The 13,079-nt window shown below is 35.0% G+C and overlaps 2 protein-coding genes across 2 annotated transcripts; one reads left to right on the plus strand and one right to left on the minus strand.

Moving 5' to 3' along the window:
* The first annotated feature begins 910 nt into the window (after window positions 1–910).
* On the plus strand, window positions 911–4,774 carry LOC107805297 (uncharacterized). The gene is made up of 3 exons (XM_016629303.2): window positions 911–1,013; window positions 2,417–2,551; window positions 4,318–4,774. Exons 2-3 carry the CDS (start codon window positions 2,422–2,424, stop codon window positions 4,581–4,583), a joined length of 396 nt encoding a protein of 131 aa, XP_016484789.1. The 5' UTR covers window positions 911–1,013; window positions 2,417–2,421; the 3' UTR covers window positions 4,584–4,774.
* A 3,256-nt stretch (window positions 4,775–8,030) lies between these two features.
* Window positions 8,031–12,206, minus strand: LOC107805298 (putative plastid-lipid-associated protein 8, chloroplastic). The gene is made up of 4 exons (XM_016629305.2): window positions 11,943–12,206; window positions 10,917–11,040; window positions 9,676–9,855; window positions 8,031–8,471 (listed from the first exon to the last, which is right to left on the minus strand). Exons 1-4 carry the CDS (start codon window positions 12,177–12,179, stop codon window positions 8,278–8,280), a joined length of 735 nt encoding a protein of 244 aa, XP_016484791.1. The 5' UTR covers window positions 12,180–12,206; the 3' UTR covers window positions 8,031–8,277.
* Window positions 12,207–13,079: the final 873 nt, after the last annotated feature.

Genomic DNA, 13,079 nt, shown 5'->3' on the forward strand with positions numbered 1-13,079 from the left:
AGATGTGCAGTTCACTATTTAATCATACAAGAGTGACGAATGTTCATAATTTTATTTTAAGCACGCGCAATTTCTGCCATAAATTCATTTTTTTTTATATAATAAAAAAAAAAAAATACTATCAATCTTATTGTGTACACGTATGCGTGACACGATTCTTTACATTTATATAAAAAAAAATACGAATATACGTACGCGTGATTCGTTTCAAGGTAGGTCTATAATTGTAAACAATCTAACCAAAAGCGGTAACAAAATCATGCAACAAGAGAAAAAAAATGTATTTAGTAAATCAAGATAATTAGGCCAAGTATAAAATGGTTAAGCGACCGTGCTAGAACCACGGGAATTCGGGAATGCCTAACACCTTCTCCCGGATTAACAGAATTCCTTACTCGGATTTTGGTTCGCAGAATGACAAACAAAGTCATATTTTCCTCGATTCGGGATTAAAACAGGTGACTTAGGACGCCATAAAATTCCTAGGTGGCGACTCTGAAATTAATAAAGAATCCCGTTTCGATTGTTCTTTAATCGGAAAAACTCTCTTTACCCTACGCCCTCCTCCGGAATGTTGTGTAAAGAAGAGGTGTGACACATATGATAACATGATAAAAAAAGATAAAGTTTATTTTTAATTTAAATTTAATTTTAGAACTTTATCTATAAATTCAAAATTAATTCAAATTTTGTATATATATATATATAATATTTGTATTTAACTAAAATAGTCAAATATAGAATAAAATTACCATATACTATTGACATTTATTAGCTTGCCACTTGGCTTAACCATAATGTCAATTATATATGGTAACTTTCTTGCTTTAATATATATATATATATATAGATTTAATTTAAATTTAAATTTTAGAACTTTATCTATAAATTCAAAATTATCTTTTATTAGCACTGAAGCCCAGAAGCTTCGAGAAAATAAACAGATCCTCTCTAAAATGGAGACTCCGTTCCAAATAGCAGTTGTTGTCTCATCTCTCTTCACCCTCAATCAGGTACGCTTCAAACCCCCTCCCCCCTACCCAATTTTTTTTTTTTTGAAAATGAAAATCTAGCGATCCAAAAAGCATTAATTTTTACTTGTTATTTGCTGTTGAGATTTTTAATTATGGTGTGCCTGCAATTTTTTTTTTGAATTTGATGAGATATATGTTGTAACGTGAATGTGATTCTTTTTTTTTTTTGGGTGGGCGGGTTGTGGAGCATTTTAGATTAAAAGATAAATGTAATTTAAATCAAGCAATAGGTGGAAGTGAGGACAATAATGAGGTTTAGATATTCTCCATTCAAAGGATAACCTTTAAAGTTCTCACTGAAATAAGGCATCTATGTTGTTCACCAATTCATATCTGGGTTAAACGCTTCCATTAGAAGAAACTGTGTTTTTAATAATTAAAAAAAACAACAAAAACTGTGTGGTCAAGTAAAAGATGAAGAAATTCCCTTCTAAAACCGCCATGTACTACACTCTAACCGAATAATAGCTATGCTTAAACGAAAAGACCGCTCCAAGCGGACACCGGGTTCATCTGAACCCACTATTTCACGTGGACTATAAATTTTTGCGTAAAAATATTCACTAAATTGCAATAAATAGTAGGTCTGAACCCATAATTTAAGAGGTTTCAATGCTAAAAAAACTTGTTGAACCCATAGCACTTAAATCTTAAATCTGTCTTTGGCTCCAAGGAGCATCACTTCTTCTATATACCCTACAAAAGCCTGAACGATAAAGGAGAAGTATAGAGCAAACTTTATTCATGTCTTGTCAAGGTTGCTTGTCATCTCGTTACGACACTTGCGAAAAAGAAAAGGTCTGTCGGCAATGGAATTACTTGCCATTTCAAAATAATACAAGAGACTTAGCTCTATACCTTAACATCAAGATGCTGTGTATGCATAGGCTCTTAACTTTAAAACTGCGGCAGTTATACAACTGCGATACTTGGGCACCATGTAAGGAAGGAAGCCAACTGGTAAAACTCAACCTGTGATATCGATTTCAGTTGACGTACTAACTGCTTAACATATAAATCCTAATATGCTGTCAATCCTGGTAATGAATGCTTGCTTTTGGTATTCATTGTGAAAGAGTTCATCTTGACTAATGTCGTAGGATATGCTTTGGCCTTGGAAATAACCAGGCACTGTCTTTATTTATTATTGTATCTATCACTCAGGGGTCGGAGGGAAAAGGCAGGGGAGGGAATCAATCAACTCCCAGGCTTCAATCTCAAATCAGTTTTAGGAGAAGGAAATGTGAATGATAGATTAAAAAATTAAAGAACATGCTTTATGCTCTATTATAAACCAGGAGGGAGGAGGGGTGGTGAAATAGTTGCACATTTGCTAGTCTTCCAGTTTAAGTCCTGAGATTTATTTGAACTTCTTCTGTCAGGTGAGATGTCGGCTTATGAAAATGTTGTTGCTGGAAGGTTAAGACTAAAGGGCAAAGCTCTAGGTGTGAAATCTAGTGGGATAAAAAAGAAAAAGAAGCACAAGCATCAGTATGATCTTGTGACTCAAGTGACAGGTAATGACCAACTAAAAGGTTTGAGGCATCATTCATTTGCTCATTGGAGATCATATCTTTTCTCTGTTATCATGGTCAATTAAGAATTGGTTGTTTCATCATGCCTTACATACTGGATTATGTTTTTTGTTCTTTTCTGTGTGTCTTGAGTTTGTTAAAAAGGTATCCTAAGAGCAAGCTAGCCTTGAGCATTTCTTAAGATAATATTTGGTTTAATATTCAAGTGCAGTTCTTATTGCTGTGTATCTATACTGGCATAGTATTCAACCTACTTCATCGGCAAAATTATGTAATGCGATTTAACAAATTATACTGACTTTATCAAAAAGAAAAAAGAAAAAACTTAACAACCTATACTGAATAGTCAATCCTGTATGGTTCTCGCTTATGTGAGAAGAACATGTGGTAGAGATCTATTACATTGGGAAATAAGTCTCATCATTTCATCATGTGTTTCATACCCGTCCTTGTAAAAGTTAAATACATGGCTCACTAAGTTTGCTAGATCTTATGCGTCTGCATTGTCAATCTCATATTTTGTAGTGTCAATAGAAGTTTCATAACCTTGTTATGTAAAGTGTAGTGGGTTTTAGCAAGGGTAACGGCCCTAGCATAAGACCTATAATTTTATTCGAGATCAGCAGCTATTTCTTATTGTTTCAGCAAAGATGATACAAAAGAAGATGAAGAAGGAAAGCAAAGAATAGATCTGTATCAGATACCACCATCTACATGTATAGAATAACATCAAACTGATCAGATGTTGTTCTGCCCTTCTGATCTGGTGCATTACTCTTTTCTTTTCTCCAGCTTGCTTGTAGTTCATCTTGATAAAGCATAAGCATCTACAGTCTGATTATTGACCCTAGATCTTCTGGCATATGAACTATGATGCTAAATGTTTAGCTGATGTGAGGGTAGTGGTAAACTGGTAATTACAAATCTCAGGGTTCATAGATGTGGAAACGTAATTATAATCATTGAATAGCTAGTAATGCATGAGTTGTGCTCAGTTAGTTGGTAGGGCTAACAAACTGTTAATTGTTGATTCTGGTATATGGGGTTGTAGGGAGATATTGACCAAAATCTGAGATGTCTCAATGGTCTCTTGTTATTCTTTCCACATTTGGTGAATCGTTTTAATGGGGCCACCTTGAGTTGTCTCATGAACTAGCATCAATGCCACCTTCTTTGGGATTTGGCAGATCTAAATTGGCGTTGATGATGGTTTGTTAAATGCCCTTTCCATGAGCTCTTTTTCGTGTTTCGCATTTCCTTTTCTTATAGGCTTGTGTAGTGATGGGAGCTATTTTACTTTTTTCTTTTCGTGGGGGTTTTTCTTTTGTTTTTGTGGGGGGGGGGGGGGGGTTGTACGAATTTTAGGACTTGCATCGTTATGATTGTTCATTGTAGGTAGGAGGGGCAGATAGCTCATCTGTGGAGGCAATTGTGATTTTCTTCATGTCTCATTTTGTTTTGGAGGATTGACTAACGATATAATTGAAGAAAGGATACTTTCTCCAAACCATACATTTGATAGTAGGTTGCTAAGAGGGGTGAGGAAACATGGTGTGTATTACTCTTTCTTGCATGCCAAAATTGGAGTCTTCTTGGTATCCTTTAAGATCATGTTACAACATCAATTGCATGTCGTCTTTAGTGTTCAGCAGTACTATAATATCTAATTCATCTGTATTTGAATGTTATGCCCATTTGACTTGGCTCTAATTCCGTATGTTGTTGTAAAACTTATTTGTGGATGGCAGGTGGAAACAACGAATTGACCAGAAACCAACTTGAGGACGATATAGATGAGAGTTACCTTGACAGTGGGAGGAAAGAGCAAGGGACAAAGAATGATGATCATCTCACACCAGCAGAGAGGAAATACCTTGAGCTTTGGGAGAAAATTAATATCAAACGACTGGCAAAAGAAGCCACGAAATCCCACCGCGATAGAATTCAAGAATTTAATCAGTACCTAGCTAATCTTACTGAGCATTATGACATTCCTAAGGTTGGTCCTGGTTAAGATAAACCAGCCTTTGGAAACTCCATTTTTTTCTTTCTGTCTAATCATCTTCTGCATCTATGGAAGTCTTGAAATCAAGTCGATTTGCGCTGTAGCTGGACATTTCTGCTTGTTTCTGGGCTCGATACGTCGTTAATTTTGATATGCCTTGCTTCTTAGAGAAGTCGTATTGCCAGTTTTCTGTGATCCAACTGGTTGTGTCATGGATGGACTGCAGTCTCTTTTCAATTGTTTTACATATCACCCTAACCTAACCTAGGCAAAAGTGGTATTTGTATAAGTTTTGTAGTATTAAATACTGTTTGGTTACCATTTTCCTTTTCTATTCAAATTTGCAGAAATGTTTATACTATTTATATTGTGGAATAAAATACCTGCATACAAGAACCCTATACGAATTAGAATTTCAATAAATAAAACCAGCATCGTAGAAAAAAAAACCTAAAACCAGGATAATTGATAAAATTCTATTATTTTCTTCTATGGTGATATTAAGAGCGCAGTAAATCACTAAATCTCTTTCCAAGTCTTCAGAATTTCAGAATGGTTGTTAAAAATGATAAATTTAATAAAAATTCACTGTCTCCTTTTATAATCACGTTAGGAAAGTTGAATACCATTTCACAAGTCTTGTTTTTTGTTTCATATTTTCAAAATATAATTAATTTTTGATTGATGCTCCTTTAAACCACTAAAAAGTTGTCAATTTTATTCTTTATTTCACCTTCTCTTAATAAAAATTTATTTCCTCGCATGATGACATTAAGTTAATTTTCATATCAATTAACTGTCTGTTTAGCTCTGTGAGTCCCGTTATAAACCACTCATATGGGTTAATTAAAAGTTAAATTTGCTTAGTGGATATCACATGGACTAAAAACATAATTAGGCAATAACACATGGACAAATAAATATAGTTTTATCGTAAAATTATTTTAGAACTTTGAATTAAACTATTCTAATATTTTTATTGGTAATAAATATTTTACAATAAGATCCAAAGTAAATGTATACAAAACATGGCTAGCACCTTATTAATTTTAATTAACTCTTAACAATATAAATAAATTTTGAGTCTTCGAGCTACATATAATCTAAAGTTTACTCTTTTTTATTCTAACTGTTTTTAATCTTCACGTTTTTTTTTTCTTTTTATGTTTTCTATTTACGTCTAGGCTTTCTATTTATTCTACCGCGACTCGTTTCTTCTTGCATGTTTCGATCTCAGATTCTTATTTAGATTCTGGCATTTTCCAACTTTCATTGTTATCTTGTGTTTTTGTACCTTTTGTTTTTCGTGCCCTTATTACTTCTCTGACTTATTTGGTCTTGCATGTTATCTCCCTCTGTGATTTAAATCTAGAGCTTGCTCTAAGTTTTTGTTTACGCTTACGAGTGTATGCCTAAGGTCCATTCGGCTTATTTTGTGTGTGTAAGTATGTTGTGTTTAGTTTGCATTGTTTTGTTAATATAATACTTTCTAATTGACATTTAATAATACTAATTAGCAGTGATAATGGCTAATTAAAGACAAGGATCGGTCTCCTATGTACCTGGGGTGGGGAAGTTGTTATCGGTGATATCTAATTGCAGCTTGACCGCGGATGACCGACCCGACCCGACCCGAGGATATTATGGCATTAAACTTCATGAAATGAACATCATGTGAACAAGTGCATTGAGGATTTGAACAAGGACTGTCCGTATGTTTAGTTTTCTTGGGCAATATGCTACAGTTTCATTGAACCCTTAACCCAATTAGGAAGTGGCTAGAAAAAAAAATTATTTTTATCGTTATGAATCTAATTCCTACAAAGAAAATAAAAAAAAGAATGTAGAGCATTGGAATAACTTTTAGAAGAGTAATTGGGTAAGTATTATATAATATATGAATCTCTAACTAAGAAAGTCTTATTTTCTCATTCTTTCTAGGCAAGGAGACAGTGCACAAAGGGGATAAAGTTCATGCTACTATTTTCAAAGAAATATTTTTTGACCATGCTTGAAATGTTAAAATGACCAGCGAGGCGCCTTATTAGTTTAAGGCTAACATCTTTTTTTTTTCTTTTAAATTTTGTGTAATAACTATTTATATGTGAAGATACGAGTGATGTCATATGTATTTTAAAAGAAGATCTAAAATAGTTCAAAGTGCTTGTGCAACGTACAATTATGAGGCAACCAAAGTCTGATTTTCTTACCAAATCGTCCACATAAAGAGGGAGGATTTTCGGATGAACTCACCTTGGTTTTAAATTTCTTTTAACATGTCAGGTTGCATAAAATAAAATTAGGTTAGTAAATAGTAACAATTGCTAATAATTGAGGTTGCCTTTTTCTTTTTTTCTTTTTTTTTTAATTTGCCCTCTTATCACATAAAACTTGCGCGCATATATACGCCCAGGGGCAGAGCTAGGTGGGCGGAAGAGGGTTCAGTCGAACTCCCTTCGCCTGAAAATTATAGTGTATATAAGATCAATTTTTTCCCATGTACATATATTAGATGTTAAATCCTTTAGCTTTTTCGTGTATTGTACTTTTTGAATCTCCTTGTGAAAGTTCTGCTTATTCCACTGTATACCACATGCGAATTTTTGTTTTGGAATGATAGAGGGGTGATTTTAAAACTACAAGGATATGAAAGTATAATACAATTAATGACTCTTTTCGTTGGAATTTGTTTTATGGCAAGGAATAAAATTGCATTAGCTCTTTTACTACGACATTCCTCAGAGCAAGATAGTCATACAAATCGTGGTTCTTCAAGATGACAAAGGGGATTGTTAAGAAAAAAGAAAAAAAAAAATATATATATATATATATAGTTTAGAAGAGAATGCATGCTTACGCATTTTAGTAAGTGTTCGGAAAATATTTGAGTTGAAATTAGAAAAGAGTAGTTGAAATCAGAGTCCAGTAAAAATTTGATAAACTAAACATATGCAATTTAGTGTTAGTTATTTATTATGTTACAGTCTATGTATTATGGAAGTGATCAAATTTGCCCTTACAGTATTAAAGTTGAGCAGTTTTACCTTCGGTTAAACTTTTGGTCTAATATTACCGTTGTCAAGGAAAAAGCTTCGTTTTTTGCTCGACCCCTTACCTCCAAGATGAGGGTAATATAGCCAAAACTTGAGGGGCAAATTTAGACTTTTTTTTCTCGAACAATTTGGAACCATGGAGTTAAAGACAAGGGCAAATACGAAACGAATTACTAATGACAAAAGGTATAAATAGACCCAAAAGTTAATGTATGACAAAATTTAAGAAATTAGGAAAATTTGGACATTTTCCCTTTTTAACTTGTTTGTAAACCAGTGACTTTTTAGATTACAAAGTGGAGTTATTAGCTTCAATGGTTCTTGTTCAAGCTTTTATCAAAACAAAATTGCATAACAAAAAATCTACATGAAACTCATTCTTCTGTAGCTAAGAACTGACTAGTAACGAACAATATCTGGCAAAATTGAATCAGAGGTAAGCAATTTTACTGGGGTGAGTACATCTTTTGATTTTGGTCAAGTTGATTCCATGGCTGAAAGTATTGACAATATTTTACATTACACATCCAGAATAACGCGATGGGTTCTCTCTAAACAATGCTTAATTAGGCTTTCACTTTCAACGATATGTTTGTACATAGAATCAGGCGTATAGTGTATATGGAAGAGTAGCTTAAACGACTTCCTTTTCAAGGTTTGCGTCTTTGAAACACAAACAAGGAACCTCTGGAGCCCTTTCCCAACCTGATCTTCTCGTCAATGTATGTGATCTCTAATTTAACTTCACTCTCGCCACCATACTGGAAATCTAGTGCCCCTACCTTGAGTTCAGGTGGCTCAAAAACAACTTGTATCCATTTTTCATCTAGGACGTTCAATTTTCCTGCATGACACAGCTGATAGTTAGAAAAATCCCAGATTAGAATGGTAAAAGAACTGGACACACATCATGAACTAGTCTAGACCATGACCTGAGGTATCGAATTCTGTCTTGGGCATGAATTAAATTACATATCATAAGCTAGTACCTTTCTATATTGATACTAAATCAAAGAAATTGTTATGGTAGCAATTGATTATCACTACTTTGCTACCTACCACAGAAAATAGGCCCCGTTTGTTCATGAGACTAAGAGAAAGCAAATTGCATATATAACTAAAAGTAGAACATAATAGAAGCAAATGATTCACTTAGGCGATGCCAACTAGTTGGTACTAAGGTTTAGTTGTTTATTTGCACTGATTCTTCTTTCAATTTTATTTTTGGTTTGCTTAAAGAATCAGTGCTAGTGTACGAACAAGTCTGAGATTTAGAGAACCCATAGTTTGCCTTAGAAAGACTAAGTATTATGTATGTCTTGAAATAAAATGGACCGGGATGGATATAGAGGATTCATATAGTCACCTTCAAGTAGTTTGCTATTAAGGCTTGTTAGATCGATTGATTGGTTGACTAGATTAGGGCCATGTGGTGTAATGCAGGAAATGGCAAACAGATGAAATTGCTGGTAGAAACATTTTGAGTGCCAGTGGGAAGAAGGTACTTCACTGATCCCATAGCTTTCATATTTTTTTGGGGATAACCGTGGTGTTGGGTTACCTCAATTAATTCTACAAGACATCTGCTATCTCCCACCAGCAACAAGTACCAGGTAACTCTGTCCATGAAAGCTTGGACGGATGGAAAGAAATTACCTAGTATTTTTTGCCTCCGCTGGATTTGAACCTGAGACCGTATGGTTCTCAACCCACTTTATTGACCACTAGGCCACACTCTTAAGTGCCTATTTACAACATTCTTATTTAGAGGCTTCATATAACAGATTGAGAACAAAAAGGACAAATAACTTAGAAGCCAGAAACAGTGAGATGTCTGTATATTTCTTAGAAAATATGCAAATTACTTGCAATTATGCATCAACTGAGTCTGAGCGTCCACGTTGTTATATTTGGCATTTGATTCAGCAAGTCACAAATGCAGCAAGTCACACTTACCATATATGCACACCAACATTTCTACTCCCCTATAAAGGAGAAAAGAACTTTTAAGAAGATATAAATTTGAAAGATAGGATATGTTTTCGTACCTTTTAAGGAAACTTCCCCATCAAGGAAACCAAAAAGTGAAAAGGACACTCTATTCTTGACAATGTCAGGGGCTTCAACAACCTGAATCATTTCGTTTGTTTTGAAGAAAAGGCGACCAAATGCACTCCGATAGCCACCCCCAGGTGAAGTGGGATTTGAGCAGTACACTACATCCCATTCTGCAAGGAATTCATTATTAATTGCAGTTTAGAAGCTGATTTGCTATAAGACATGGTTAAAATAACTACGGCATTTATGCACAAAACTGCTAGAATTGCACTTCAGGAAACCAGAGAAGTAACTAACATCTTTTGTCAGCAGAACAACTTATAGTGCAGTGCAAAAAGAGCATGCACACAAGCGCGCGCGCGCATATACACACACAAACTCATTATTTTTTTGGTAAATAACGACTTCATTACCAAAGCAGGAATATATACAGCTAAAAAAAACCAGTAATCTGCAGTTTGGCCATAAAGCACCAAACGTAGAGCAGCAAAACTATCTATCGAACCTCCCGACCATAGTATCTAAATTCATGGGTTGGAAATTGAAATTGAGCCTATCTAATTCCTTCTGCATCTTACTTCTCATGAGACCTCTTGCATACACCTCTTGAATCACCATTCTAATAATCATCTCAGGCCTTCTCTGTGATCGAAAAACATGATAATCACACAAGGGGTGTCCAAATTTTAAAAAAGAAGTTATTTTACTTATCAAACAAAACATTTGATGCTGTGTGTAAATAGGCAACATGATCATCCAACTGCCCTAACTGGTGCTAGATTGCCGATGTTTTCAAGTTAGTGAACATATAACTGCAGAGGTTATTCACTATTTTGGTGCATTTTGTTCTATGGTATACAAAATCATGCATTATAACACAGTATTTCGTAAGTGATCATATTCTGCAGACTTATTAAGTGAAAAATCTAGATCATCTGCTGAGTATGTTAATTTGCATGCACAAATTGCTCTAAACCAAACAGAAGGAATTGGCAGGAACTTGTTCAGAAGAATGGCGCACTCGATGATTAACAAGAAATAGGGATACTGTACTTATGAGGAAAAATAACTAGGCCAGACATACTAGGTTAACAAAGAAAATTACTTCTGATAACTAATATATGTCCAAAGAGGGGAAATAGGAAAAAGATCACAGAGATATTAATCTGCAAGGGCACATACAGAGTTTAATGGAACTCTGTTTCTACTAAAAAATAACACTAAAGTTTACCTCCGAATATTAGAGGGCATTTCACAGGTTCATCCACACAGAAACGTTGCAATTCTTGAGCCACTTCAGCTACTCTTTTGTGCTCATCCCTTGTCAGGGAAACCCCTCGATCTGTTTGCATAACCTGGTTAAGTGATGATGCTCAGTTGATGTTACTAAGACTTCCAAAACAGAAGTACTCAGAATGCAATTATTCAGTTGACGAACTGCTTCTACATAAGGCATTTCCCTGTGGTCGGGTAAGTATGATCTAGTGTTTTCCTCTTAACTTGAGATGTTGGTTTCACCACTTTATGAAGCAGCAATTCAGTTAGTCTCTTAAGAGTGTTTGTCATGATCTACGCAAAAAATTTGGCAAGCAATTTATAATCTATAAGGACACTTGCCAATTTTACCAAACTATTTGAGGCTCAAAACTTAGCACTTGTGTTAAAGTACACGAGCCTAAGAAATGCACATGTAGAGGTTTTATTTTGCTTTTTATCTTTTTTCTTTTGGCTTCCTTTTGAAGTATAGAGTATAAGTTCTTTACCAAAGTGCACGACAAAGTGCCAAGATAGGCCAAGGTTATGCTGAACCTTAGTACACTTGGCTACCTGACCAGAGGCGGAGCCATGATTTGAAACTTATGGATTCGGGATTCTAGTCTTTCTACTAAACTAATAATTCGTACATATTCAATAGATTTCTTAAGACAAATGCAAGATTTAGAACAAAGCTACTGATTTCGGCCGAACCCATATCAAATGTAACAAACTGATTACAGTTTCTCATTAATATCCAAATTTATAAAATTAGAATTACCGGAAACAGGCTATCATTTGCTGAAATCAATTATCCTAAGTGAAACGCACTTAAAACAACATAATAAAAAAAATAAAGAATAAGAAAAGCTACTCCATTTGGCATAAAGAACAAACGATCATGCTTTTCAGTTTTTGCAAAAGCTGAAAACTTTTCATTATTTCTTCATTTTTCCAATTTTCTTCGAAATATGTCTCTGCAAATAAATTCAAGTAAATGTACCTTGGAAAGAATGGAGTCGACGAGGTCATCAGGCTTAGTTACCGGCGCCGGCGAAGCGGAAACGGAAGCATAAATTGGCGAAAAACTTTTCGACTTCCGGCGACAGTTAGAGCGATTTTGAAAAAAGTTAAGTGCTAGCTGAGAACTTAACGGAGCAGCTGAAGAGGAGCTACGGCGAGGATTTCTGATGAAAGCAGTGGTGGTGGCACCGCCGCCGGCGATGACGTAAGTGGCCATCTGATTTTGGCATTCCGAAGGGACTCAATGAGGAACTTGTTTTAGTTTGTGTTTTTTCTGAGCCAGACACGTGGATTTTCGAAATCGGATGTGGGACCAGTCGGATATGGTTATAGCAAATTACTGGTTGCCATGTGGAATGAAGATTTTTTATTTTTAAATGGCAAAATAGTCGAGGAGACATTGTACTTGTTCCGCTTTGTTATTCCGGTCCTTGCACTCCTAAGAATTTCATCTAAACACTTATAGTTGCTAAAACACACTTTCTTACACCCTTGTGACGGTTGACCTAGCTTATGTTGCATAGGTAGGTAGGGGTGGCAATTTGAGCCCAAACTCATCTAACTCGCCCAACCCGCCCAGAGATTAATGGGTTGGGCTAAAAACATTTTAGCTCATGGGTTAATTTGGGTTAAGCCCAAGTTAACTAATTATATTTTATAGCTCATTCTGACCCATTAAGCAACCCAAATAAAACCCATGAAACTCACCCAAAACAAAAGGTATCTCAACCCAACTTATATAGAAATTTATTTAGTTGCCCCAATTTTACTTTTTTTTTTGTATTTTTAATTCTATATTCTTTTGTTTTTCTGCACCATCCACTCACTATGTCCCCCTTCTCCCTCCCGCAAAACCCCCTCCCTTCAAAAAGAAATTTTTTACTTTTTTTTTTGTATTTTCAGTTTTCTATTTTTTTTTCTGCACCACTAACCCCCACCACCCTTCAAAAAAAAAATTACTTTTTTTTTATTTTCAATTGTCTGTTTTGTTTTTTGCACCACCCACCCAACCCCCTCCCCTAAAATAATTTTTTTTACTTTTTTTTTGTATTTTCAATTTTCTATTTTTTTTCCTGCACCCACCCACCCCACCCCCACCCCCAAAAAAATTTTCGAC

The sequence above is a fragment of the Nicotiana tabacum genome, chromosome 5 (assembly GCF_000715075.1).
Source record: "Nicotiana tabacum cultivar K326 chromosome 5, ASM71507v2, whole genome shotgun sequence".
NCBI classification, from domain to species: domain Eukaryota; kingdom Viridiplantae; phylum Streptophyta; class Magnoliopsida; order Solanales; family Solanaceae; genus Nicotiana; species Nicotiana tabacum.